The sequence below is a fragment of the Pollicipes pollicipes genome, unplaced genomic scaffold (genome assembly GCF_011947565.3).
Source record: "Pollicipes pollicipes isolate AB1234 unplaced genomic scaffold, Ppol_2.1 Scaffold_4740;HRSCAF=5597_pilon_pilon_pilon, whole genome shotgun sequence".
In the NCBI taxonomy this organism is placed as follows: Eukaryota; Metazoa; Arthropoda; class Thecostraca; order Pollicipedomorpha; family Pollicipedidae; genus Pollicipes; species Pollicipes pollicipes.
In genome coordinates this window covers 8389138-8417019 of record NW_023596545.1, presented here as the reverse complement: position 1 = coordinate 8417019, position 27882 = coordinate 8389138, and the positions used below count along the sequence as shown (strand labels likewise).

General features: G+C 53.3%; 2 protein-coding genes across 4 annotated transcripts; one reads left to right on the top strand and one right to left on the bottom strand.

Moving 5' to 3' along the window:
- The first annotated feature begins 811 nt into the window (after positions 1-811).
- On the top strand, positions 812-10989 carry LOC119099518 (solute carrier family 35 member C2). Of its 3 annotated transcripts, none has more exons than XM_037222674.1 (7): positions 812-868; positions 2042-2178; positions 2937-3224; positions 5743-5861; positions 8905-9038; positions 9773-9948; positions 10728-10989. In XM_037222674.1, the coding sequence occupies exons 2-7, from the start codon at positions 2059-2061 to the stop codon at positions 10965-10967; spliced, it is 1077 nt and encodes a 358-aa protein (XP_037078569.1). In that variant the 5' UTR covers positions 812-868; positions 2042-2058; the 3' UTR covers positions 10968-10989. The 3 variants fall into 3 exon arrangements, with proteins under 3 accessions (XP_037078569.1, XP_037078568.1, XP_037078570.1); XM_037222673.1 differs by having other exon boundaries at positions 813-874; XM_037222675.1 differs by lacking the exon at positions 812-868 and adding an exon at positions 1501-1570.
- Positions 10990-14997: 4008 nt separating this feature from the next.
- On the bottom strand, positions 14998-25443 carry LOC119099242 (gamma-soluble NSF attachment protein-like; the record flags this gene model as incomplete). The annotated part of the gene is made up of 9 exons (XM_037222365.1): positions 25315-25443; positions 23761-23822; positions 23365-23432; positions 21588-21781; positions 20439-20580; positions 18475-18569; positions 17425-17553; positions 15583-15726; positions 14998-15003 (listed from the first exon to the last, which is right to left on the bottom strand). Coding segments are annotated over exons 2-9 (831 nt in total), but the record flags the coding sequence as incomplete, so codon positions are not given.
- Between the last annotated feature and the right edge of the window lie 2439 nt (positions 25444-27882).

The following is a 27882-nucleotide window of genomic DNA, read 5'->3' as shown; positions in this document are numbered from 1 at the left end:
TTTGTCCGTGCTTAGGAAATGTGCCCTTAGGCCTATTCCGCCACGGAGCCGGCTGGGCGTTAGTGGTGGTGTCTGACCGAAATATAGGCCCTTATTGACTCAGTGGGCCCATGATCAGCACTCAAGGCCCTCTGGCTGGCATTGGAGTGCCCAGCCCTGCGGGCCGAAGCCCCCGCAATGGGGCCTCCGGCCAGCCTCTCCAGTCTTTCGGGCCCTCAAATCGGGCCCTTAATCGTAGGTTCCGAGGGGCCCGAAGGTCCCCTCGGAACCTCAGGGGAGGGGTAAGTTCCCCCTGTGCCCCCTGGTTGCTCTACGGCAGACAAACGTTGGCGACTCAGACAGACGTCGATGACGCAAGCAGACAGACGTCGATGACGCGGGCTAACCCACGCCGAGGATGCAGGCAGACAATCACGTCAGTGGCCACTGCGAAGCTTGTTCCGACGATGCGGCCTACACTCCAGATGGTATCAACAAAAATACGTCTTGTTGAATAACAGCAAACTTCACCCAGCATATCCAGGACGACCCCCTAGAATGTTAGCGTGGGTGCATTTATGGCTTTGGTTTCGCTTTCAGGAGAAAAGCCTTGCCGTCGCTCGACCGTCTATTCAGCCGCAGCACTCCCGAACAGGCTAGCCAAAAACTGACCTACGGCCGTCGCGCTGCGCCCCAAGCCATGAATTGCTGCCAGCTTGAGAAACGTCTTACCAAAATTCTTCTATTTAGTAGCGTTATACGAATCAAGTGTTTCTCAAAACAAGAGCGTAAATGACGCACTTGATGCATTTAATCTGCCCTGTTGTCAGTCGCCGAGATCAGTGAGGACCTGGTGGTGCTTGGAACGAGGAGGGGACCTGGAAATACGGTGAAAGTGTGTCACGATAAGCACATTAGCTGCAGTGACTTTCTGCTGTCCGCAACAAAATAGACTAGCTTTCCTTGAGTACACACACGCTTAAAAATACTAATTCCATCTTTTTTGAATTGGTGAATTTCTGGGAGCAAAGTCCATGCTAAGCAGTGTTTGCTGTGAGAGTCCTGATTCCCACCATCTTAACGTTCATTTCCAGGTCCACAGAAAAAATGGTGAAAAAATCAAACCAACACAATGCTTTCCATGGTCTTCCCTTCCCTCTTGGACTTAACCATGAGTGTGGATGTTGCCATAGATCACAGGCTGTCCCAATCAAGGGCATGGGCACTTTTGTGGTGCATTTCTCAGGTACACAGTTTGTTGCTAATTTCTATACATGCTTACAATGGAGCTTATGGTATCTGATGATAATACCTTGCTATCCATGTTCAAGTTGCTGGATTTATATCTTACATTTGAGATAAAAGATCCCCTGAGTTAAAATAGGATTTCCTGCCCAATGTGATAGTAGAGAAAAGTAAGCATGCCAGATTTGAGATAAATGGTATCCAAAGAAGTATAAACTTCCTCCATTTCTCCGTGTTTACTGCATCAGGTTTCCTTGGTGAACTGTAGTCTATGAGCTGTGGCAACTGTCCTTTTCTTGTCTCAATCATGTTTACCGAAGTTTGTAATGGTTTGACAGACAACTTAGTAAGTCAATGTACCAAGCATGTGTCTGTGCATGTCTGCATTTGTCTGAGTCTGTCTGTGTCTGTGATTGCCTATTGCAGTCTGCAACATGCTGTCAAAACTGAACAGCAATCAAACCATAGCCATCCATTTGATCAGATCTAATGCATTAGGTCATGTTACTGTGGTAATTACAGCCTTTTTTTCTCATAATCATAAAAAGAGTGATATAATTTACTGGTAGGTGGTTATGCAGAAGTTTTAACTATGCACTTAGATTCTTTGAGCTTGTGGGCACAGTGTGCCCATTTACCACTACCTGATGATCATGAAATGTTTGGTAATTATGGGATATCTCATGATATCTGTGATCCAAAGGCAAGAGGGCCTAAGTGTTATGTTAACTAAATTTTAAGGCCCTTTTGCATAGGAGGACAGATATGTTCTGGTTGTGGACAATTCTGAAATATGTATGCCTTGAAATGTTTTCAGATCACATCAAACAATGAATGGTGAAGAACATCATGGATTTTGAACTTATGAAGTATGCATTCAAGAGCATTGGTTGTCTTCTGACATATTTCTTTTTCTCCATATCACTTACATTTTATCAGAAATCTCTTCTGCAGGTCAGTTGCTGGCATGACATGATATTCAGGCTAATGATCAGGCATGAATATTAACTATCAAAATATGGCATTATCATTTGTCAAAGTGTATGCCAACTTTATTGTGCAATAAGGCAATTACAGATTGCACTCAAACTATATTATATACTTTAAACAACAGTTATGTCACTGCTGAAACTTGAGCAATATGGTAACATGGGTTACCTTCTTGAATGAGATTTATGGTGCAACAATTATTCCTGCAATCTTTAGAGTAGAACACAGTCTTTTTGGTGTCAAAATATGCTATTGTTTTCAGTGGCGGATGAACAAGGTCTGCACTGTTTGCAAGCTAGTAGTTTTTTGAGGGTGACCACCTCAATGCCTTTCAACTGATAATGTTTCTTAAAAATCAAAACTGTCTTCAAGTGTATGCACAAAGTTTGATTTTAGGATTTTTCTGGGCAAACTCCCTTTAATGCAACAACTGTAACGTTGATTCAAATGTTAGGCATGTTGTGGATCAGATTGGGAAGAAAAACTGTTGCAAGATCAGTGTGTTGGTATGCATGTATTTTTGCTTGTGACTGCATAAAATGCATAAGTTCATGCCACTAGCCAGTCAAAAAGCACAAGTTTTGAGACACTAATATATGATTTTTGTAGGCTGCATGCTACAAATAATAAACAAGTTACAAAATTAACCCTGTGTGTTGTATGACACTTCATACTGGTGTGACCTGCAACAGTGTGATGTGCACATGCCATTCTTCTGACAGGAGCTGCGCTTTCCGCTCTCGATCGTACTCGCCCACCTGACCGTCAAGTTTCTCCTGGCGGCCACCGTGCGCAACTATCTCGAGTGTACCTACAACACGCAGCGCACCACGCTCTCATGGCGACAGTTCTGGCGCAAGGTGTCGGCGCCGGGCGTGCTGAGCGCGCTGGATATTGGCCTCTCGCAGTGGAGCTTTGAGTTCATCACTGTGACGCTCTACACCATGACGAAGTCCACGTCCGTCATCTTTATTTACGTGTGCGCCCTCTTCCTACGCATCGAGCAGCTGGTGAGCACACTGCACTCCGGAGCGTTGGCGGGCCGCGAGCGTCTGAGCCTCGGGCGCTGTCGGTGGGCCTTGGGTGCGTGCTGCAAGCTGTAGGATGCGAAGGGGTGCTGATGGACTCCAGTTAGTTGTTTCCGTGGTCGCCAGCATGTAAACTGCGCTGTAACGAGCGCGCTCGGTTAGTTGGGGCAGTTGTGTCACGCCCCCAACTCAATGTTTTTATTTCCCGTTCGCGCTACAGGACGTAGGGTCAGGTATTCGCACCCAGGGCGGCAACACTTGTACAAATGCAGTAAAACCTGTGACACATCCGCCGGGGGCAGTGGCGCCTGTCTGCAAGTGCATGGACACAAGGGTGGCCAGTGTCCTGGCTAGGGGGGCATACGTTTGACAAAGGGCCCCTGATAGTGGCACGCCCTTTAAAAATTTGGCGGATATAGCCCTTTTTGAAGCATGCTTTTTCATTTTTATCTTCTCGTACTGGAATGGAAGCCAAAAGCTACCGCAACATCAATTCCGTCTTAAATTTACAGCCAATAAACGGAAGAAATCATGCGTTAATTTGCACTCGGTTGGGGAGGGGGCAATTTGACCCCCACAGAGGTTTTCCGAAATTGTTTCCGAACGGCGCGGCGTGGCCGCGCCAAATTCTGTGTAGCTGTAGACAACTGAATATTGGATCACTCGGTATCGAAACATTTATTTACATTTACATTTAGATATAACCTGTAAGGTCGCTGTCCTACGGCAGGTCAAAGTCAGGTCATGGATTCAGCGAAGACGATGTCTGGGGAATCGTTCAATATGATGCAACAGTGGAGTGTTAGACGACGCCATACATCTGGGAGAGTTTCTCAGGCGATACAATAATTGGATAAAAACATTTAGTTGACGTAGGGTCAGGTATAAAGATCAGACCAAGGCCAAAACTAACCTGTTTTATTGCTCTAGATCTTGCTGTGCGGAGTATTTTCTGGTGCTCATTTCAAATTTTTCGATAACAGGAACTGCAGTATACATCCCTCATGGACTTCTGAAGGGTCAAGATAGGTCACTGGCCTACAATTACCCGGATCAACATTTTGTTTTTAGGAACATTCTGCCGTGCGTAATCTTTGGTGCTTCTTCAAATGCCAAACTCAAAGAACTCTTGTGGGATTTGGGTCACCACGACATACGAAAAGTCAAAAAAGGTCGCTGACCTTAAATTGGCACCGATGACCTGTTAATTAAAGCAAATACCTAAGTTCGGGGACCCTTGGACACCAGTCTGGAATTCTCCCTCGTTTGACGTTATTTGATCCGGAGGTCATGCTCCTGGAACCTTAAATTTTGATACAAGCTAGTTCACATACAGGCCAACCAACGCGCCCTGTGGGTTTTGGCTTTCTAGCTCACTTAGTTTCTGAGATCTCAAGGAAGGCAAATTGACCCTCACCCGAACAGAGGGCATTAAACATGCCACCCGGGCACGTGCTAAACAGCTGCAGAAAATAAATCCCCGGTACTGTTCAATTTACAATTATCCGGGGGCTATTTTTAAACCAACAGAGCTCCGAAGTTTTGCCAGAATTTTTATCTGAGTTATACAGGAGTATTATGGCCCCCGCGAATATAGATAGTAGATGCAAGTGGGTCAGCAATTTGTGTAAACATGACCAAGCCATGCTTCTGTGGAAAGGTTCAACATTGTGTCAGAATCGACCGTGACGTAAATTTCGTAGCGTAGTGTAGAACATGCGCACTCGCGAATCATAGCAACAAAGGCCTCGACGCCAGGCGTTGCAGTCTTCGCAGGCCACGTGGCGTCACACCCACGGTTAATACCAAGCTAGGGTCAACGGACAAAAGTGATGACACATCTGAATGGGGTACGTTTAAACGCTTTAGGGGACAAAATCATACTTGTATAATCTAGTCCGGGCGTATACTTCAACTGTGCCATTTTTAGGTTGATGATACGACCGGAGTGGCTTTACAGCGCTGCGAAGTGGCGTTAGGATCTGATGGTGGGACGGAAACAGAAGCGGAGGAATAGCTACTTCTCGTGTTGTTGTCACTGTTGACCTGTCCAAAATATACGGTTAAGGATGAACTGTAAAAAAATGCTCACATACTTATCTTTGAACGGCGCGAACTAACTTTGAGGCTCTCCGTAAGCCTGCTTTTACGACGGTTGTTCTCGCGCGCACGGCCCCCGCAACCTGGTGTTACATACAGTAGCCAACGCTGTTCGGTTTTACGCAAGCTGCATACATTGCATTGCATTGCTGCATTGTCCGTGCTTCCGAGATGGCGGGTGCGCAGGTTTAAACCTTTTGATGTAATTTGTTTCCCCATGTCCCCCTGTGCCTCCCTGTCTGGACCACTGCATAGGCATGCTGTACGTGATTCCATTCGTCGCCGTCACGTAGTGTGCTTGTGACGTGGCGTGCTTGTGACGTGGTGTGCTTGTGACGTGGCGTGCTTGTGACGTGGCGTGCTTGTGACGTGGTTTGCTTGTGACGTGGTGTGTTTTCAGCAATGGTCTATGGCGCTGGTAGTGACGCTCATCTCGGGAGGCCTGGTGATCTTCACGTACGAGTCGACCACATTTCACCTGCTGGGCTTCCTGATGGCGCTGGCTGCCGCGCTGAGCAGGTGAGCAGCTGACCTGGGTGCGCGCGCCTCCGCTCAGGCTCGTCGCAAGGCCAGACCATCCACAGCCCATGCCAGGTGTCAGCCCCCATTGGACGGCCGCCCGCCGTCAATTACCACAATTGCTATCAGGAGCCCTTCCCGGGGATGATTCTTGATGAGCCCTTCCTAGCCCTGATCGACTACCAACCTGGCTTTGCAGCCTGCTCAGCCGATTGGGGGGGGGGGGGGGGGGGGGGGACACGAGCCGGCTGACCGTGTTGCGAAGGCGGCCTCTGCTGCTCCCTGACGGTACCATGCGGGGTCCTGCGAGCGACCTATAGGCGTGAATCAAACGACGCGACAACAGAATGGCAGACAATGTCGGGTCTGAGAGGAGCCATAACAAGATCAAAAGCCATTAAACCTGGGTCGGGGCACTGGTCGTCCTTTCTGGGCAAGTCTGGACAGAAAAAGAGATGCTGACTTGTGTACGTATTGGCCATAGTTTCAGCACGCACTCATGCCGACTGAGCAACGCTGCAGGCGTCCTTATGTACGATGGGTGCGGTGAGACCCTCGTTGTCAGGCATGCACTGATTGAATATGCACTGTTTGTAAACTCGTCGTGTAGTTGAAACGTAACAAAAGCACAAAATAGCCTAAGAAGCCGGCACGCTCCATAGTACCAGACATCCTCATCATTTACTACCAACCCCTCCCCGGTCACCCTTTCCTCGTCTGTCCACCGCGCCTCCGTCCTGTCCTCCGACCATAGCTTGGCAGTCGTCCGTCTCCGCCGTCTTGACGCCTCTTTAGCCCTTCTGTCTTCCGACCGTAGCTCCACAGCCGTCCGTCCCCGCCGCCTTGACGCGTCGTTAACCCTTCTGTCTTCCGACCGTGGCTCCACAGCTGTCCGTCTCCGCCGTCTTGACGCCTCGTTAACCCTTCTGTCTTCCGACCGTAACTCCACAGCCGTCCGTCCCCGCCGCCTTGACGCCTCGTTAACCCTTCTGTCTTCCGACCGTGGATCCGCAGCCGTCCGTCTCCGCCGTCTTGGCGCCTCGCTAGCCCTCCTGTCTTCCGACCGTAGCTCCACAGCCGTCCATCTCCGCCGTCTTGACGCCTCGCTAGCCCTTCTGTCTTCCGACCGTAGCTCCGCAGCCGTCCGTCTCCGCCGTCTTGGCGCCTCGCTAGCCCTCCCAATCTGTCCGCCGCCTTAGACTCCGCTTCTTCTCCCAACCTGCCGCAGCCTTGTTGCATCCGTCGTATCCCTCTAAGCTGCCGGCAAACTCCGGCCACCACTCTCCCTGTCTTCAATGGTCGGTTTAAATGCCACTTTTCTCAGTATCACGTTCAGGATGAACATGAGTGAGCTGTTCGTTCCGCATAAGAACCAGGCTGAGCCTAGTTTTTTGGGAACGAAAGAGCGATTTTGCAAATGTTTTGGTGCAGCATTCTCGATTTATGATTATGATATTGAAATAAAGAAGGTGCGCTTCAATCCACAACCACCTTGTAATCTGATCTCCTGTCATGCAGCGGCGTGAAACCGCCGCTGCGTCGTGAGTTACGGCATATGCATGCAATGCTCAAAGGAATGGCCTGTCTCCCCTTACTTGGTCACCACTTGATACCTCCAGTGAGCCGGTTGGTAACGTTTCGCTCAGAATATGCAGGAGCTGTGAGGGACCTGGCTATTCCTGTGGCGTGCAGGATGACTTGTAGCGAAGCGCCGCTATCGCCATTGCGTCTCTCATAGCTGCAACTTCCCGAGTGAAGCGGTAGGGTCTCCGGGGAGCGAGTAACGGACACGGTGCTGACCGCGCTGGGGACGGGACAAACTGGCCCTGAAAATTGTCGGCTGGTTTCCGATGGGCATCCAGGTATCAGCCGGCGCGGGAAAGCCATGTTAGGCGATGGCGAGTGTTCCGAATGGTGGCGTATTGTAATAAGACGCATAGGTGGAACGTAGTGGCGTGGTGTTGGATCTGATTTAATGCTTTTCGTATTCGAATCGTTTCTAAAATGCCTGCAGGGGCCAGAAATGTGTTAACACGCACTCGGGTGGGGGTGGGGGTCAAATTGACCACCCTGAATGTTTTTTTTCCGGAACGATTTCCGAACGGCGCGGCATAGTCGTGCCAAATTTTGCGTAGGTGTAGGCAATTGAATAGCGGATTGTTTGGCATCAATTTTAATGTACCTTGTAAGGTCGCTGACCTGTGACAGGTCAAAGTCAGGCCATGGTTTCAGCGAAGTCAATTTCTAGGGAATCGTTCAATCTGATGCAACAACTGAGTGTTAGAAGGGTATCCAGCGGGCCGACCAGGCGCGCGTTAATCGTGATAATGGCCTGACTGTGTCTTCGTTCTGTTTAATGCGTCCATATGGACTGAACCATCTTTTTCTGGTGGCCGCCCACAGCCCAAACTGTCACGCTTCAAAAGCTGGTCGTTACTGTCGCACACCCCAACAGAAAATGATGCTTAGGTTTACAGAGTAAAAGGAAACTACATGCCATCGTCATGAAGTGTGGCCACATCCGACTCCGCACAGCTGCCAGCCACACCCTTTTGTTCGGTGATGCGATGCGTCATCCCTCGCACACTGCTCGTCCCATCAGTTGGCCAGCGCATGGCCTGGAGCGCGCCTCCGTGTCCATATGTGGTGTCGCTACCTTCATCCATTTTCTTTTCCGGAAACAGTTACATTTTTTAAAATGTTTGTCACAATTGATTTTGCGCCTCTAAATATTGTAGTTAGTGGCGCTTTCGTTCTGCTGCAGCACCATTTTACCATAAAATGTTTTACGAGTTATGAATAGTATGGTGGATTTCTTATCGTATTCATGGCGCTCAGGCGCTAGTAGAAATATGCTGTTTGATAATTTTGTACCGCTGCTGCCATAAGCAGTTGTCTCGGCGTGGAAAGCCGAGTATAACCGTTACCCCGCTATTTATGCGATGCTCGGACATCGCCACTGGTGCGCTTGGCTGCTCCCAACAGAGGTCACCGCACAGCGGAGCCGTGCGGCGCGCGGCTGGCATTACGCCCGTGCCGGCAGTGGGCTGCGGTGGACGCTGTCACAGATTCTGATGCAAAAGAAGGAGCTGGGCCTCTCCAACCCCATCGACATGATCTACCACATTCAGCCGTGGATGATCGTCAGTTTGATGCCGTTTGCCGTCTTCTTTGAAGGTGAGCCATCTTGGCGAGCGCGGGCCTCCTTTCACGCGCCTATGACCAGCCTCCTGCGGGCCCTTCGACTGCCCGCGTCCTCCGTATAGCTAGCTGGTAGAACAGTGCTCGGTCACTACTGAAGTACGGCCTTTCCACGTTCCTTGTGCTCCCGATGATGACATACTCGGCGGGTGGAGGCCAAGCCAGCCGACGTATTGAGGCGTGGTACCATTAGAGGCACGTCACGGCCGCCACGTTTTTCTCTTGTGTCGGGATGTATGGCCATGTAATGGGCGTTGAACACCGGGACTGCAGGCGTCACATACTGCGATTAGTGTGCTCGTCAGAACACACTGGCTAAAGTAACACGGGTTCGTAGTGTTATTGTGGGTGGAGCAGTGAAGTTTTCTTCCGCAGCTATGTCGATTTGTGACCACTGCACGTTTCACCGCTTCGAATAGGCAGCCTTTACGAGACTGTGACACCGTGTGACTCGTCTGAGCTGTTGACGAATCTACGGTTCAGACGAACATCTGCACCTTTGTTGTGTTGATGCCGTTCGTACCACCCAGCCCCACCCAGAAGCGTTCCAAGCTCTGCGGCCGTACCGTGTCCTCCCCTGCCCTGCCCTGTCACCCTGCCCCAGCCCCAGCCCTGCCAAGCCCCAGCCCGCTGCTGCCACGGCCCCGGCCCCGACTCCAGGCGGAGCGCGGTCACTCCCCTCTGACGGGCCCGGCCGGCGTGGGCGCCAGGTGCGGCCGTGGCCACGTCGCGCGACCTGTTTCTCTACTCGGAGCCGCACCAGCTGGCCGACTCGGCCGGCCGCGTGCTGCTCGGCTGCGTGCTGGCCTTCATGATGGACCTCTCCGAGTTCCTGGCGCTGCGCGTCACCTCCAGCGTCACGCTCTGCGTGGCCAGCGTGTTCAAGGTACGTCACTCCGCCGACCCCTGCAGAGGTGTGCTGCGCGGGCGTGGTGCTGGAGACGGCGCACTCATTCGCTCTATGCGATGCTGACTACGTGATGGGAGTGTTGGAAGCTCGGGTTGGTGACGCGACGGGGGCTGTGCGTCTCGTCACTTAGAAACATGTGGAACTGGAGTTGGAACTGGAACTGGTAAACAAACATGAAATTTAACGTATTCTTATGCATTTTCCTAAAAGAACACGTTTTGGTCAGAGCGGCCATCATCTTAGACGGCCCATAAGACGGCTCAGACCAATATCTGCCTCTCATACGGCCGGTCAGTGATATCAGATACGTTAGTGGAGAATAAACGGATGGTCACTCGTAATGATCCACGCAGCTTTCGTAGTTGTTTACGTCAGCGCAGTTAAAAACAGGTACTGCATTGCTGATGAAGCCTACATTCGGGTAGTGGGGTAATAAAGCTTTATGTCTGAAGCCGATAGCTCAACAGACACCAGTATCCCCTTGAATACGCTCGACCCGGTCCCGGTGTCAAAGATGCAAACAAGAACCATCATAACACTATCAGCTTCTTTTCTATCGTGTTTAATGTTTTAATAACATTCGCGCCACCTCCTGCCACCACTGTGGCAATAAGCCGCCCCGCCCAATCTCGCGTGTCTGTCTGCGGTGGGTTCCGCGGTCTGCTCTCCGCGTGCCGCCACACGAGGTGCGCGCCCCGCCGCTGGCTGTCCTCCGAGTTGCAGGCTGGCGTGTGACAGTCCGCGGGCCGCCACAGGAGGTGTGTACCCTGCTGCTGGCCATCCTGGTGAACGGCGACGAGCTGAGCGGCCTGAAGGCGGTCGGCCTGGTCACGTGCGTGGGCGGGATCGCGCTGCACGCCGGCATCAAGGCGCGCCACCTGGCCACCGCCCGGCCGGCCGACGTTCGGCCGCGCCACCTTGGCACCGAGCTGCCGCTGCTCGGCGAACACGACGACGACGACGACGACGAGGACGTGCTCTTCGAGAACCGATAGCGACGCGAAGCGCCGGCGGGTCGTGACGTCACGAGTCACTCTGACGTCACCGGCGGAGGGGTCTCTGTCTCCGCGAACGGCGGAGAGCCGGGGCTCGAGCGCCGCGGCTCAGGGAAGGCGGCGAGCGCTCGGCTCGGGATCTCAACACCAGCGAGCGCCGCTTTCGCGACAACGCTGGCCGGCTGGAGCTTGCGACGAAGGCGACGGGATACCGGCGCGGCTCGGAGACAAAGGCGGCGGCGTGGCGCCGCCAGCAACCTGTGATAACTAGGTCGCCATCATTCCTTGGGTGTGACATTGTTCCGTGGCGTGTGCGTGTGGGTGCGCGCCTTCCCGCCTTTGGTGTGATGTGGGATTCAGGTGTGGTGGTGTGACATTCAGCGTGGTGGAACGAGCTCCGCCGTCGGCGCCCGGCCCTCGGCGATCGCGCCGTTTTGGTGCCGGTGTTTTGGACCTGTTGTTAGGGGCTAGCGTTCTCAGGCGAGCTGGTTGCTGTTGGCGACACCCACGTTATCAGAGTTTATGTCGTTGGGAGGGTTAAAATACACCGATATGTTTGTTCTCAGCAGTCTGCTGGCCTCGCGACGTGCCATGGCACCTCAATCTTCCCTTCACGACCAGGTCCCGGAAGTAGAGAATATCGGGGCGAGGATCGCCCACTCGGCTGTCAGGGCTGCCGCCGCAGCATACCACCGCCCCAACCGTCAGCACACTAGCCGTAACACCCTCCGCGGTGCGGGACCCAGCTACTACTGCGGACGTCCCCAACCAGCTGAGTGCACGCAACCGTGCATGTCAAAGGCAACTGTTCGGCAAACCAACATTTCTGTTCCATGTGGTCGGGTCAAGGTCTCCAAAGGTTTCTTAGAAGTGCTCTCGTTCCGAAGAACATCCGCACGAAATGCAAGATGATTTGGGGGTAGAGCATTGGGGGGGGGGGGGGAGGGGGGAATTTAAATGCGTCGATCTTTCCACGCATCTACCTCGCCTATCTGAGCACATTGCTCACCCCTGGTACAGCATACTCATCTGGCGCCACTAATGTTTAGTGATATCATCCAATGGGACAGAACACAGATGCGTAAAGGGTCATTATAGCGCGTGCAAAAAACCTGCCATGGCGCTTCAAGCGGTGCGATCCCCTGACAGCTCGTTAGGACTAGCCCGGGAGTATCGGACCGTTGCCCTCGGCGGTCGCGAAGCTCGAGCATATATCGATATCACCGGGTGGCTCTCCCGCATTAATTATCAAATCTGAACAGAGTGCTCAGGGGCAAATAACACCCCATATTGAATATGACCGAATGGGATGTGTGCTGACAAGGTGACAGTTGACAGGGCACGATGCTCGACATTGGCATGATTTGGCTTTCAGTCCGGTGTACTTGCCGAGAACGCGACAAATGTAATGTTTCAGCGGAGTGTTCGTGGCATAATACAACTGCACACACCAGTAGAGCTGCTTCTTCGTTTCCTTCACCAGTGGCGTATCGTTCACGAAAAACGGTGGCCCAGCCACTGTCCATCAGTAATGATTGCACACCACACGCCTGCGTAACGCACACTGCGGCCGGAGAGAGACGCGACACGAACAAGCACGACATCGACCAAACTACTGGAATGAAGTGCAGCGGCGTGGACGCGTGACGCGTGACGCGTGACGCGCCGCCGCACACCGCCCGTCCGCTAAGCTCGGCAACCGATCGGGGCCGAACTCTACACCGCTCCCACAGCACGCGTGACCGGAGGTGACCGGTGCGTCGGTGGCCCCCAAGTTCAAGAGCGTGAACTAAAACACGCATCAGCGAGTCGGCCAGCAGCTAGTCAACTCGCACAGAGCGCACTAGGGAGCACAGCAATCCGCTTCGGAGTCTCACAAGGCAGAAATAGCGTGCCTTTCATGGTCGCCTTCGTGGCGGTCGCTGCCTTCGCAGGCTCTTCTAACTGCCTCGCGAGGGCGGACGGCTCAACTGAACGACACCGCAACGGGAGAAACGCTAACAAGCTCAATGGGTGCTTGCCGCCCGTCCGCCACTGCTGGGACCAACAGACGCACGCACCCGACCGTCGAAAGCTGTCACTGAATCAAGCGGAATCTGCCAGCGAGAGCTGGTCATCACAGACAAGCGGCGCACACGCCGGCGTCTAATGTAGGAGGCGCGACTCCGACCAGTTTGGCGGGGCACACGCCATCATTGATCAACGCTTAACGCACTCCAGCTTGGCCAACAAAGGTATTTAAATTTTGTTTGGGACCTGGCAATCCCAAACATCGAACTTGATGATACGCCGATCAGTACCGAATGCATTTAATAGACCGTCTAAACGTTTCTCGAGATAGACTTGAAAAAAACCTTCAGTATCTATCGGCCTCCTGAGAGCCAAGCCTAACCCAACAAGCGCGCCCATCACGAGATCGACGCGCCCAGGGGCCCAGTCATGCGGGCCGGTGTCGCCCAGCTACCTGGGCCACGGTCTGGCAGGCAGCAGCGGCGGCGGTGGCGCGAGGGCAGCCTACGTCGGCCGGGCGGCGGCTCCGCGCCATGACGGCTCGGCGCGCCCCACCAGCTGGCGGCGCGCGCGTGCTCGGATCAAGTGGCGCTGACCCCCGCGGCCGTGGTGTCGGCCGCGGACCCGCCGGGCCGCGGCGACCGCCCGATGTCACACAGAGACTGCTCAGCGGCCGTGGCAGCCGTCATCAACCCATACGGCAACGAGGACCAGCCCAGCGGCGTGAAGCGAGCGCAACCACTGCAACATTGACCGTAGCCGCCGCAACACCGGCACCGCACCGCGCCCCGTCCGGCTCTGTCCGTAGCCGCGGACCTAGCACAGTCCGCCAGCGTACTCGTCATCTTCGTCATCGTGCTGAACGACGTCCGCGGCGGCACCCGTCGCTCCCTGTGGGCAGACGGGTGCGGGCGGGGGGAGGCGTCAGGTCGGGCCGACACAGCTGCGACCAGCGTAACGAGCTCTGGCGCACGCGGCCGCACAAGTGCCCACCTGCCCATCAGCGGACGATGTGTGACACCGCTGAGGCCCGATAACTGCCAGCTATTTCGTTTCCAACAACTGCGATCCCCCTTGCCTGAAATAACGTGCTCTGAAAGAGAGAGATGACTGGGGATGCCCTGCGAGGAGCAGACACAGGCACAGCGGCGCACAGCTCGTCGTGTGGCGCAGAACGCGTGCCGTCGGCCGGCCGGTCTGGTCCACAGCCGGCCGTAGGAAACGCGCTCTCCGCGGGCAATGGGAGGTGGCTGGAGATCGTCTGGGCTGTCTAAGCGTCTAAGCAAACACCAGGGCCGCGTTCCCCATTACCAACGGCTGCCCACACGTTGCAACCTATGACGTCAGAGGTAGGTGCGTCACAACATCTCATGCGGTTTGGAGGTTAGTCGCTTATGTATGATGTAAGTACTTCCGACATCATTAGTAGCAACTCAAGTAGGTACTTTGCCATGAGGAACGCGGCCCAGCTGATTTGCAGTCCGACACAGAGACAGTGCCGGAGTCCAGCGACAGCGCCGGAGTCCGGCGGCAGCGCCGGAGTCCAGCGACAGCGCCGGAGTCCAGCGACGGCGCCGGAGTCCAGCGACAGTGCCGGAGTCAAGCGACGGCGCCGGAGTCCAGCGACGGCGCCGGAGTCCAGCGACGGCGCCGGAGTCCAGCGACAGTGCCGGAGTCCAGCGACAGCGCCGGAGTTCAGCGACGGCGCCGGAGTCTAGCAACAGCGCCGGAGTCCAGCGACAGCGCGGGAGTCCAGCGACAGCGCGGGAATCCAGCGGCAGCGCGGGAGTCCGGCGACAGCGCGGGAGTCCAGCGACGGCGCCGGAGTCTAGCAACAGCGCCAGAGTCCAGCGACAGCGCCGGAGTCCGGCGGCAGCGCCGGAGTCCAGCGACCGCGCCGGAGTCCAGCGACGGCGTCGGAGCCGCAGCGCCACCTCACCTGCGACACGGAGACGCTCTGTTGGAAGTTGGCCGCCAGAGCATCTGTCGACTGCGCCTCCGCCGTCGGTGACTTCTGCGGGTTTGCCTGCGGACAAACGTAACAATGTCGCAGGCATCAGAGGCACAACCCGGCAACCAGGTCATGCCCTGTTCCGCCCTCCCCCCGGATGGCCAAAGTCGGGCAAAACGTGGCGTTTTCGGACGATAACAATGCCGTTCTGAATGCGCCCTTGGCAGTCATGGCGGCAAACAGAGGTGACGGAAGTTCTCCAGGTGTGCGTGCGTGCGTGCGTGCGTGCGTGCGTGCGTGTGTGTGTGTGGGTGGGGTGGGGGGGGGGTGGGGGGGGGGGGTGGGGGGCAGTACAGCCATCTTTGGTTATTCCTGTCCAGTCAACATTCAGACAGACAATGCTAAATCTTCAGAGAGTGGGGCGGAGAGGAGGCGTCTACCCCCGGCCCGACGGTTTGCTTCGCCCTTTGCAGCATGACACCATTTTAGCATGAGGACGACGTGTCAGGTGCAAGCAAATATATAGGACAGGCAAAGGACGCGATGGGTGAAGGAAACGCCGGGAAAGGCCAGACCACCTTAAATAAATACGCAGCTCCATGGACGCGTCCATCGCCGCAATATTCCAGTCAGAAAGCCATCTGGGAACCCTACCGTGACTTCGGGCAGCTTCAGGCTGGCGGCCAGCTTGGCGTAGTCGATGTCCATGTGTTTGATGAACGACGAGCCGAGGGCGCGGCGCGCCAACTCCGGATCCTCTTCCTCATAGCCCTCCAGCAGCTGGGATAGCGTGCCCACCTGAGGTCGGGAGTCGTAGGGTCAGATGGTGAGCTAAGCTGAGGGAGGGTGGCCACCTGCGGTCAAGAGTCACAGGGTCAGAGGGTGAGCTCAGCTGAGAGAGTTCTCCATCACCCGCGACTCCGGTCAGGAGTGAAGGGGTCAGAGGGTCAGCTCAGGTGGGAGAGGATGGTTACCTGTGGTCACGAGTCACGGGGTCAGAGGGTCAGCTCAGCTGAGAGAGGGTGATCACCTGTGGTCACGAGTCACTGGGTCAGAGGGTCAGCTCAGGTGGGAGAGGGTGGTCACCTGCGGTACGAGTCACAGGGTCAGAGGGTCAGCTCAGGTGGGAGAGGGTGGTTACCTGCGGTCAGGAGTCGTGGGGTCAGAGGGTCAGCTCAGCTGAGAGAGGGTGGTTACCTGCGGTCACGAGTCATGGGGTCAGAGGGTCAGCTCAGCTGAGAGAGGGTGGTCACCTGTGGTCACGAGTCACTGGGTCAGAGGGTCAGCTCAGGTGGGAGAGGGTGGTCACCTGCGGTACGAGTCCCAGGGTCAGAGGGTCAGCTCAGGTGGGAGAGGGTGGTTACCTGCGGTCAGGAGTCGTGGGGTCAGAGGGTCAGCTCAGCTGAGAGAGGGTGGTTACCTGCGGTCACGAGTCATGGGGTCAGAGAGTCAGCTCAGCTGAGAGAGGGTGGTCACCTGTGGTCACGAGTCACGGGGTCAGAGGGTCAGCTCAGGTGGGAGAGGGTGGTCACCTGCGGTACGAGTCACAGGGTCAGAGGGTCAGCTCAGGTGGGATAGGGTGGTCACCTGCGGTACGAGTCACAGGGTCAGAGGGTCAGCTCAGGTGGGAGAGGGTGGTTACCTGCGGTCAGGAGTCGTGGGGTCAGAGGGTCAGCTCAGCTGAGAGAGGGTGGTCACCTGCGGTCAGGAGTCGTGGGGTCAGAGGGTCAGCTCAGCTGAGAGAGGGTCGTCACCTGTGGTCACGAGTCACGGGGTCAGAGGGTCAGCTCAGGTGGGAGAGGGTGGTAACCTGCGGTACGAGTCACAGGGTCAGAGGGTCAGCTCAGGTGGGAGAGGGTGGTTACCTGCGGTCAGGAGTCGTGGGGTCAGAGGGTCAGCTCAGCTGAGAGAGGGTGGTTACCTGCGGTCAGGAGTCGTGGGGTCAGAGGGTCAGCTCAGCTGAGAGAGGGTGGTTACCTGCGGTCACGAGTCATGGGGTCAGAGGGTCAGCTCAGGTGGGAGAGGGTGGTTACGTGCGGTACGAGTCACAGGGTCAGAGGGTCAGCTCAGGTGGGAGAGGGTGGGTACCTGCAATCCGAGATAATGGGCAGGCATCACAGCTGGGACAGAATGTCCATCTGCTATCAACTGGTTATGTGGCCAGGGACGACAGCCAGTTGTGACAGGGTGATATCTGCGGTCAGCCCAACCAGCGCCCAGTGGAGACATCTGGCGGTAGGAGGGACGGCGGACGAGTCCGCTCCCAATGGGCTGCTACGAAGCACTGGCGGGGCGTCAGCGCGTTGACTAATCGTAGCTTTCCTTACATACAAAACAGGATCCCATACAGCAGGGCTAAAGCACGATACCATTGCAGGCCATGGGACATCACGAAAAATGGCAAAAACAAATGGAGCTCGCGTTAACGAATTAATTAACCAATAAATGCCAAAAAGGCCAATTGCCGGCGGCAGGGCGGCACCGCCGTGGACTCGCCTCCTCGGCCTCGCAGTAGTTGCCCCACTCGTCGAAGGCCTTCCTGGCGGCGACCACATCATCCCTGGCGAGGTGAAGCAGCACCAGCACCACCGTCAGGCGGCCCAGCTGCGCGGCGTCCTCGAGCTCCTGAGGGCCGGCGGCACGGGGTCAGCGGCCGGCCACAACCACGCGGGGTACGGGGCAGAGAAGCAGTCCCATGTCAGGAGGCTGTGTCAGGCGACCCTAGCGGCCGATCAGAGTCCAAGCCAATCTCTGGTGTCGGCGACATAACTTGACGGAAAGCTGTTGATAAACATCGGCACTTCGTACGGACTACCTGGGAACGGCACGGCAGAATGATTGCGATGGAAGAAGCGAGCGCAATGAAAAAGGAATGACGAAGGTGACACGGCCTTTTCACAGCCCTTCCCTTCCCCACCCTCGCCTGCCGGTATCCTGGCTCATATGCTGGCCCCCACCTCACCTGTTGGTACCCACCTCACCTGCCAGTCCCCACCTCATCTGTCGGTACCCTACTTCGCATGCCGGCCCCCACCCCACCTGTTGGTACCCCATCTCACCTGCCAGTCCCCACCTCACCTGCTGGTAACCCGCCTCATCTGCCAGCCCCCTCCTCACCTGTTGGTACCCCGCCTCACCTACCCGCCCCCTCACCTGTTGGCACCCCGCCTCATATACTGGCCCTCACCTCACCTGTTGGTACCCCGCCTCACATACTGGCCCCCACCTCACCTGTCAGTACCCTGCCTCACATACTGGCTCCCACCTCAACTGTTGGTACCCCACCTTACTTACCAGCCCCCACCTCACCTGTTGGTACCCCACCACACATACTGGCCCCCACCTCACCTGTCAGTACCCTGCCTCACATACTGGCTCCCGCCTCACCTGTTGGTACCCCACCTTACCTACCAGCCCCCACCTCACCTGTTGGTACCCCACCACACATACTGGCCCCCACCTCACCTGTTGGTACCCCGCCTCACATACTGGCCCCCACCTCACCTGTTGATACTCTGCCTCGCCTGCCAGCCCCCCCCCCCTCACCTGTTGGTACCCCATCTCCCTGCGGACGGACACCACGGCCTCATCGTAGCGACCCAGGCGCACCATCAGCCGGGATGTCTTCGAGGTGTAGTTGGCTGGCGACAAGAGCAATGTGATCGTGTCTAGCCCGCTCTGTCGGTTAAACTGCGCGCCCACGCGCTGTCGAACAGATTTCCGTCACGTCTACTACAACCTCCTTCGCTTCGTGGGAACACCAGCGGGAAGAAACAGAGAGTGTTGGAAGATGTCACGACGTAAGTGCTACGGCAAAAACTCCTGCCGACAGATGCGTTACGTTAGTTATGCTCGTTATTACATCTAATGCAAGAGCTTGTGCAGCCTGTACTTGTACGCGACATTACCTCCACTGCAAAGACACACATGACGTGAGTGTCACACCACAGCACTTCTACTGTGAAAAACTATACCCGGCATTACTGACACAGCAAATACTTGTCCGGTCTTTGCTTATACGCGACATTACTTTTACTGCAACGAGCTATAGCAGATGACATCAGTGCTACACAATAAAACTTTAAGTCATAAAATATGTTATTTAAACAAGCATATGTCCGTCTGTCTACTGTAAAAAAACTATGTAGTCTTGACTTGTCAGCGATTTTACTTCTTCTTTGGAGCATAGTTATGTGAAATTTGTGCAAAAATGTGGTAAATACAAAATAAGATGACATAATAAGCAACAGCTTTTCGATTAGCGCAACGAACGTTTATCTGTATAACTAAATGGCCTTTCGTATTGGCAAAACATACATTTTAGTTGTAGTATTGTCCAGTTCAGGTTCCTTCCTAAGCTGTGAACTGTTCCTACACCGCTGTTGGGTGTCCACGCATGCTGTGTTCCACGGCGAGCATCAGTAGAAGAAGTAGTGCTACACATACCCTTAATATGATACGTGTTTTTGCAGAAAACGTAATGACAATGATAGATTTTCACGCACACGTTCTGTCGCGTAGCAGTTATATTGCATTTAAGTCTTTGCAGTAAAGGTAACGACAAACACACGTCTGTGGAGCATATCTTTTGTCGTGTGGTACTCAAACCGTGTGGACGTCTTTACGGTAGAATAAATGCCGTAAATAAGCAATGGTTGTGCAAGTCCTTGCAGTGGGTATAATGATGGGTATGAGTATTGAAAGTATAAGTGTCGTCGTATAGCATTGATCTTGCGTACAAGTTTCTGCAGTAAAAATAATGTCATGCATAATTTCTGAATGTATAAGCGTTCGCAGTAGAAAAAAATGACGAGTATACATTTGTCCGGCGTAAGTTTTGTCGCATAGCAATAATGTTGTGTATCAATATTGGCCGTGAAAGTAATGCTTATGTCGCAGTAGCAGTTTCTGTTGTGGCACTTATGTTATGGAACCGCATTATAAGTCGCATATAGTAGGATAATATTGCACACGAGGACATGCAGAAAAAAACAATCCGCTGACCAAAGCCACCCGGCATCGTATCAGTGAGGTAAAGCCATGAACGCCGGGTTATCTCAACCAGTGCACCCAATCGGAAGGGTCAGGGCGACCACAGGACACTTCTGAATGGCGATGGTGTAGCAACATCACACCATGCCAAGAGGGCACTGACCTGCTGTACATCACAGGCGGGAAAGGAGGGTGCACCGACACCACTGCCGGGAAAAATGGCTTCACCGGCGGAACCATCCAATGAAAGGATAATTAGGACTAGTGGCATAACGTCACTGGAGGGCAGTTAGACTCAGTGGAACGGCACAGCCAGGGGAACACAGTTGGGTCCCCAGCATTGCACCGTCAGGAGGGGAGAGTTTGGCCTACCAGCGAAACAGGGAAGGACAGTTGGACCCATCCGCCCAACATGGCCGAGAAGGATAGACCCTGGCGCTACCTTGCTGCGCAAAGAACAGTTGGACGCACCATCGCTGCGCCGTCCGGGAGGGGGGGGGGGGGACAGTCGAACCCACCGGCGGTGCGCGGCCGGTCCTCCAGCATGACCACATCGGTGGCGCGCTGGTACAGCGGCACAGCATCGGCCGGCCTCGACGTCTCCAGAATCTTGGCCGACTTCTCCAGACATTGCGCCGCCGACTCCGGACTGCCGTGTTGCTGGAACGGCGCTCGCCGTCAGCGCGCGCGGGACTGCGGCCGCGCAGCTCAGACAAGTCCGAACGGGTCACGTGAGGAGGCTGCGCAGCTCAGACAAGTCCGAACGGGTCACGTGAGGAGGCTGCGCGGCTCAGACACGTCCGGACGGGTCACGTGAGGAGGCTGCGCGGCTCAGACACGTCCGCACGGGTAACGTGAGGAGGCTGCGCGGCTCAGACACGTCCGCACGGGTAACGTGAGGAGGCTTGCGAGGCTCAGACACGTCCGCACGGGTAACGTGAGGAGGCTGCGCGGCTCAGACACGTCCGGACGGGTAACGTGAGGAGGCCGCGCGGCTCAGACACGTCCGCACGGGTAACGTGAGGAGGCCGCGCGGCTCAGACACGTCCGAACGGGTAACGTGAGGAGGCCGCGCGGCTCAGACACGTCCGGACGGGTAACGTGAGGAGGCCGCGCGGACACAATCAGCAAATCCGCATCGATGTCACCCAGCCCAGCACGGAGACGGCGCCTTCTGAGCGCATAGCATACTCCCGACCGTCTGAATATGTGTGCTCAGGACGGCCGGCGCAGACCGCAGGCTCGCATCTCACCGCACCCGAACTCCGCACCGCCAACCGGAACACCGCACCAGAACCCAGCATCGCCCACCGGAACACCGCACCCGAACCCAGCACCGCCCACCGGAACACCGCACCCGAACCCAGCACCGCCCACCGGAACACCGCACCAGAACCCAGCATCGCCCACCGGAACACCATACCCGAACCCAGCACCGCCCACCGAATCACCGCACCCGAACCAACCACCGCCCACCCGAACCCAGCACCGCCCATCGGAACACCGCACCCAAAACCTGCACCGCCAACCGGATCACCGCACCAGAACCCAGCACCGCCCACCGGAACACCGCACCCGAACCCAGCACCGCCCACCGGAACACCGCACCCGAACCCAGCACCGCCCAATGGATCGTGTGCACCCCAGCGCGTGGTCGCGTTTCCCACCTGGAAGAGTTTGGCGGCGCGCTCGCATAGCGTGATGACGGTGGGCAGGTCGGCCAGCTCCTTGCTCATCAGCACGCCCTGCTCGTAGCACTTGGCCGCAGCGAACAGCGACCCGTTCTGCTCGTGGCAGTTGGCGGCCTTTGCGAGGCAGTCGCGGCACTCGGCGTGGGCGCGCACCGTCTTGTAGCAGGTGGCTGCCGCGGGCAACAGGTCAGACCCACGTGACGCCGCCGCCCAGGCGCCAACCGGCCAGCTGACGGTGCGTCAGCTCGGGACGCCCCACTCTCGGGCATCCAGTCGGAGGCACATACCGGCTGCAGATTCATAGTGATGGCTACATGTTTTGTAATTGTCCACGATGAACGTGCCGTTCTTAAGTAGCACACCGTCTGGTGCAAAGGGGCGCTGCACTAGGCACAGCACCCAACGGTCCAGTCATCAGCCGGGCGGAGCCGACAGCTGCACAGCAGCAGATCTAAGCGCATGTACTCAAGAAACAAGTCAGGAGCGGCGTCATTAGCTGGTGCTTGGAGCTATTAACGTACGTCGCGCTTACATATGTACGTCGGGTGGCGATCAATGAAAACAGTCTGACGCAATATAGATAAGCCAGCGGGCATCGGAGTTGTTCGCAGTACGAGGCCACCTTCACTGGGTGGAATGCCGCACTTCAAGCCAGTGATCAGCACGACTAAACATCGCGAATTTGACAGGGCCAGAGCCTTTCCAAGGAGCCTTTCCCAGGAATACGACCTGGCGGTAACTGATCAACTTATCAGTAAGACGACATCCAGGCTCTTGAACAAAATCAGATGCATGGCTATGCTTTCACATTCCGTTCACCATTCGCGCACATCATTATGGGTTTTTGTGCATGATTGGGTAAACCCATGAGTAACAATGTGACACATTGATCGGCGATATAGCTCTCGCACAGAGCTCCAAAGTAATGGGTCTTTTTAAAGCATGCACTTCACATGATGCATGGCCAAGCAGGCACCTATTGATGATGATGATGATGATGGTGATAATGATAAAGGCTTGTTGACCACCTAGGTCATGTGGCACCTGCAGGTGTCTATTGACACTGGAAAAAGATTGTCAAGAGGTGGTTGAAACTCAAGATGTTTGTCAATTTCCATACCATTTTGAATGGTGCAACTTTCAGTGATGGCAGCAGACTCTAATTCAACACACACATGAACAGATGATGCAACAAAGCCTTCATCACAAAAGAAGCAATCCAAAATCAACAGATTGAGCTGTGAGCTGTCACAATGGCAGGACAGCTTAGTGTGATCTGCACATGGCAGCAATGCAAAGGATATGCACAACAGATACTTGGTTTATGGTTGTCATGCTTCTCTATTCAATTCTGTGTCAGATGACTGCATTGCACACAGCTATTCATATTTCATGACTGGAGTTGAGGCATAAATAAAACTGCCTAACAAATTAGTCACATATATGTGGAACAGCAGGTGGAGCCAGCCAATGATGGCTGAGGAGTTCACAAACTCACAATAAATATCAGGTTTGGAAACAATAGCAGCAGGGCCAATAACATACTAGAGCGAGTCCTGTTTTGTTTTTGTTATCTGGTTTTGACAGATTGTCTGCAATGGAAGACCCATCTAAATATGCAAAATCAAATTATTAAGAAAGGTTGCAAATCAGACAACATATGGTCATGCACATGTTTCTTAGTCAACAACTAGTGTAAGCAGGTAGGTAAGTTCACAGATGTTTTTGTGTGGAACATATAATATATACTCACCTGCTTTGTTGTATTCATCTGCAGCTGAGTCTAGATCTGGCTTCCATTTAAAAAATGATGTTTTCAGGCTGAAAACAAAGCATATGCATTACAAAACAAGCACAACCTACACATTAAGATGAAATAAATAATATGCACAGTAAAAAGTTCCTAAGCTGTGACATGAATAAATACACCACAATGCTAATGGTAGACCAAATAAAGGTTTATTGAAAATACTTTGAATAAGCAACTGCTATATACATACACTCATCAAATGTTATTGTGTGATGCAAGTTATAGCCATGATGTGTGACTAATAGACATTCAAGCAAACACACCCCTCATATTACAGTTATCAATGAAACACATCTAGTAACCCTGGATGTGCTTTACATTATTAGCTAGACTGCTTACTATTTTTCAGCTTCCTTTATGTGTGCCAAGGCTTCTTCTTTCTTACTTGACATGATTCAATGCTGGAAAGGACCAAAAAAATTAGCTGACTCAACAGCACATTCCAATGGCCAAGGAGAGCAGCCAAGCTCTTCCAATATGACATCATTTTGACAACACCCCATCAATGCTGCAGCACAAGGTTCAGCATGCACAAGGGTTTTCATAGTATAGAGAGCACAGTACATGGAAATGCTCAAGAAAGCAGAATAAAGTTCAAATAAACATGCTTAACTAACAGTCATGCAGTTCATTTTTGTGCCAGTATTGGTAACAGGTATGTAACAGGAGAAGTAATACTATATGATAGCAATATTGCTTTAAGAAGCACAAACACACCTAATTAAAATGCTAGCAATACTGATGCAACATTACATGAGCTGTTCGAAAACACCACAATGTGTGTGGGCTTGAGGCTGTTCTGCTCATGTTAAATGTAACTGCAGTCATGCTTGAGGGCTCCAAAAACACATCACATCCATTTGATTAGGATGTACTAGGGCCATGCAACATTTGCCCATAATGATTATGAAGCACCTAATGTTTTAACAGAAGCAAGCTATGGCTGCCTGTGAATGTTCAGTACTATCAACCATCCATATCAATCAGCATAGTTATTGAGCTCACCTTCAGTTTACCAAATAAATATGCACAGCTGCCAAATAGGTATCACCTTCATGCAACACCCACTAAATGAAGCTGGATCCTCAAACACCATTACTTCAATCATAGTGCAAATGAAAATAAGGATCATTGTGGTTTCAGACCTCACTGACTGCCCAGGCACCTTTGAGCCATCCTACAAAAATAATATGCTGTGCCAGATGCCTACATGTCTTAAAGCCCTGAACCTTGAGTTCAAATGTGCAAAACTCAAGCCAGGATGCATCCCACTGATTTTTTTTTTTGGTTACCTCAGCACAAGAAATTGGCATTACATTTCTGTAAAATCTCATTCTCAGCATAATAATTGCTTGAAAAATTGGCTTTCTATGCACTAAAATTGGCAGAACTGTGCATCAAATGCAAGCAAATAAAAGTGTGTGTATACACCTTGCTGTGACATCTCTGCTATGCCCATTCAACATCTTGATGTCTCTGCTGTACCATACATGTTCAGAATAACCTGTCTTTGCAGTCTAAATAATTTTGAGAGTGGGTACCTTTAATTAATGTCATGCAACAAATATAGCTCAGTGTCATAGCACTGTAGGGATGGAGGCATTGAAGCTTGAAGCGCCTTGTGCTGCTCATGCTCAACTAGCCAAGCAAGCTATACTTGTCATTTTATATGGCCATTGGCCACTCCTTCATGTTCCCAAGGATAGCTGCCCAGATCCAAGAGTTTTGATGTTCCTTCAATATAATAAGGTGAAGAAACAAGCTCGATGCCATGCACTTCGTTTATTTAGGGAGATGCATCTTTCACCGAGCAGGAAACTACTGACAAATATTCACCTCGCACGTTACATCTCACCCAAAAATTCCAGCAAACCCCATTCAATGCAAACTCACACGTCAAAACGCTCTCGACGAGAAGCCAGCTGATACCTAACCGAAACGCAATGCGCTCATGGGTCTGACAGACAGGTCCCGCAATTAACCTGCCTCGCCTAAGACTCAGTTTTATTGATCAAGTGCTGACAGCTGGCCTGACTGTGGGCGATCTGATGCCATTCTGCCGTATTTTGTCGAGTATGCGCAGTTTTGAAAAGCATACAATACTGCTACCAGACCGAAGATTTTGGGCACATGATATGGCTGCATACAGAAAATATGCGAAGAGCGACTGAAGAGAGGCACAGGGACACCGGACGACGATGCGTTGGCAAAAGGCGATAAAAACGGGTAAACGCGTCGACATATCTCCCTTCTGCCGTCTCCCCATATACAGCATGCTCTTCCCGTGACGGTGTGACGTCCACGAAGTTGTCAGTTTATGTATCGATTTGTTCAGGTTGTTAGTTCTGATCACGATGCAAACGCGCTACTCATTAAGGCACAGCAACACCGAACCTGACTTCTTTTTTCATTATCCCGTGACCTTCAAAGCAACATTTAATGTCAAACAACAGGGAGCTCCATATCATCCAAAAGTAATCGGCTGATTTCGCAGTTTTGGGGATCAGAATTATGTTCAGCACACAAACTCGGCCGCTCTTTGACATCAACTGCAAGGCAAATGACGTGTAACTCCACATCGCGCGAAGTTACCGACCGATTTCGCATTTTCAGGCATCAGAATATTTATTAGAGTATAAACTAGCGTCCGTCACAAATGCTCGAACTCTCAAGGTGAATCTTCAAGGTGGGAATCTGCATGCACATACCGCGAATTGCTTGCATTGGCCCTGTGCCTTCGGCAACATTACTGATCATCTTCCCACGGGCACACGAGCATAGCTAAGGTAGTACTGCCTTTATTCAGTGCACATGTAACAATGTCTCATTAACAGATACGAAAAAACAATGACCCTCGTTGGCGGTCGTTCTGGGTTGGCTTGTGGAATGGTGTAGCGCGCGCGATCACACGACCGGCGGAACCCCGACGAACAGCGGTGACCCAGTGGCCAGAGATCCCCGGGGAAGTAACAACAAGCCGACGCCAGGGCAGATCAGGCGATCTTCACCTGACCCCTCTCATGATGAAATCACATTGATTGCTTGGACCGACCACGAAGACCAAAATTTAGTCTCATAACAGACCTCCACTGCGATCAGATTGAGCTCCTACGTCTCCTTCAGAGATCAACGCGCCTGGTTGAGAGTCTCTCGATGTAAGACAGAGGGGCAGAGTTGGGGTTCCACCGATATGATAATCCTACACAACGGCAGTCATGGATGGCTCATCGCATACAACATCTGCACAACATGAACGCGCTTGGTCCCAAGCCACTCCAACCCAAAATAGACACAATTTCAAGAGATTCGTACGCAGCTGCACAAACGAGAACTGGTACAAAATAACAAAGGCAAAACATTTGTGTAGCACAAAAGTTGACATTATGAATGCAAACGCACGATAATATAACTATAGCCACCGAGGAGTGGTTGCGATAAATTTACAGGCAGTTTGCGTGTGATTGAAAACGCTGAGGGATATTGAACTTGGGCGGATATTTTAACAAGTCACATCACGAATATATACGAGCATGGCCAACAAACCAACACATGGACAAAAGTGGTAGTGCGACACCAGTTACACCAGTGTCCGATCACAAGGCCTGGTAGCACAACAAAGCCATAATTTTATGCTGCAATCAGAAAATATCACCAAACCCAGAAAATGGGAGAACATGGAATGGAAACCCAGCCTGCGATAGGACACAGCTGATATGCTGTGGAATGGTCCGTACCTTTATCCGTTGCCTCGCGACCCGTTCGCAACACAGCATTTACGTTCAACGACGTTTCAGAGTAAAACACTTTACAATGCCGCCTGTTTTAGTATTGACGCTTTTGCTACTTCATAAGCGTTTATGCGGCATTCTGTCCTGGAACCTACACGGACTCACGGTCTTCAGCGCACATCTAGAGAGCATTATCGGGAACAAACTCAGACGATGCATACCAGCAAAAGTGCTACCAGTTCACATGCCAAAAATATAACAAAGGCACTGCTATGAACATGTGCCCATGGCTGCATTACAAGCCACGAACCGAACACAATAAGGCCACACCAAAGGTCGGCTGAACCACCGCATGATCACAGACAACTGAAGTCACTTCATTACAAGGATCCCGAACTCAAGGAGAGCACGGACCGTCACGATCAATGCATGTAGGACGGATAGCTCGCGACACCATCACCAACTTCACCAGGCCCAGGTGGCCGCCGAGTATGGCAGCCAGCCTTCAAACCCCGGCACCGACTTCACCAGGCCCAGGTGGCCGCCGAGTATGGCAGCCAGCCTTCAAACCCCGGCACCGACTTCACCAGGCCCAGGTGGCCGCCGAGTATGGCAGCCAGCCTTCAAACCCCGGCACCGACTTCACCAGGCCCAGGTGGCCGCCGAGTATGGCAGCCAGCCTTCAAACCCCGGCACCGACTTCACCAGGCCCAGGTGGCCGCCGAGTATGGCA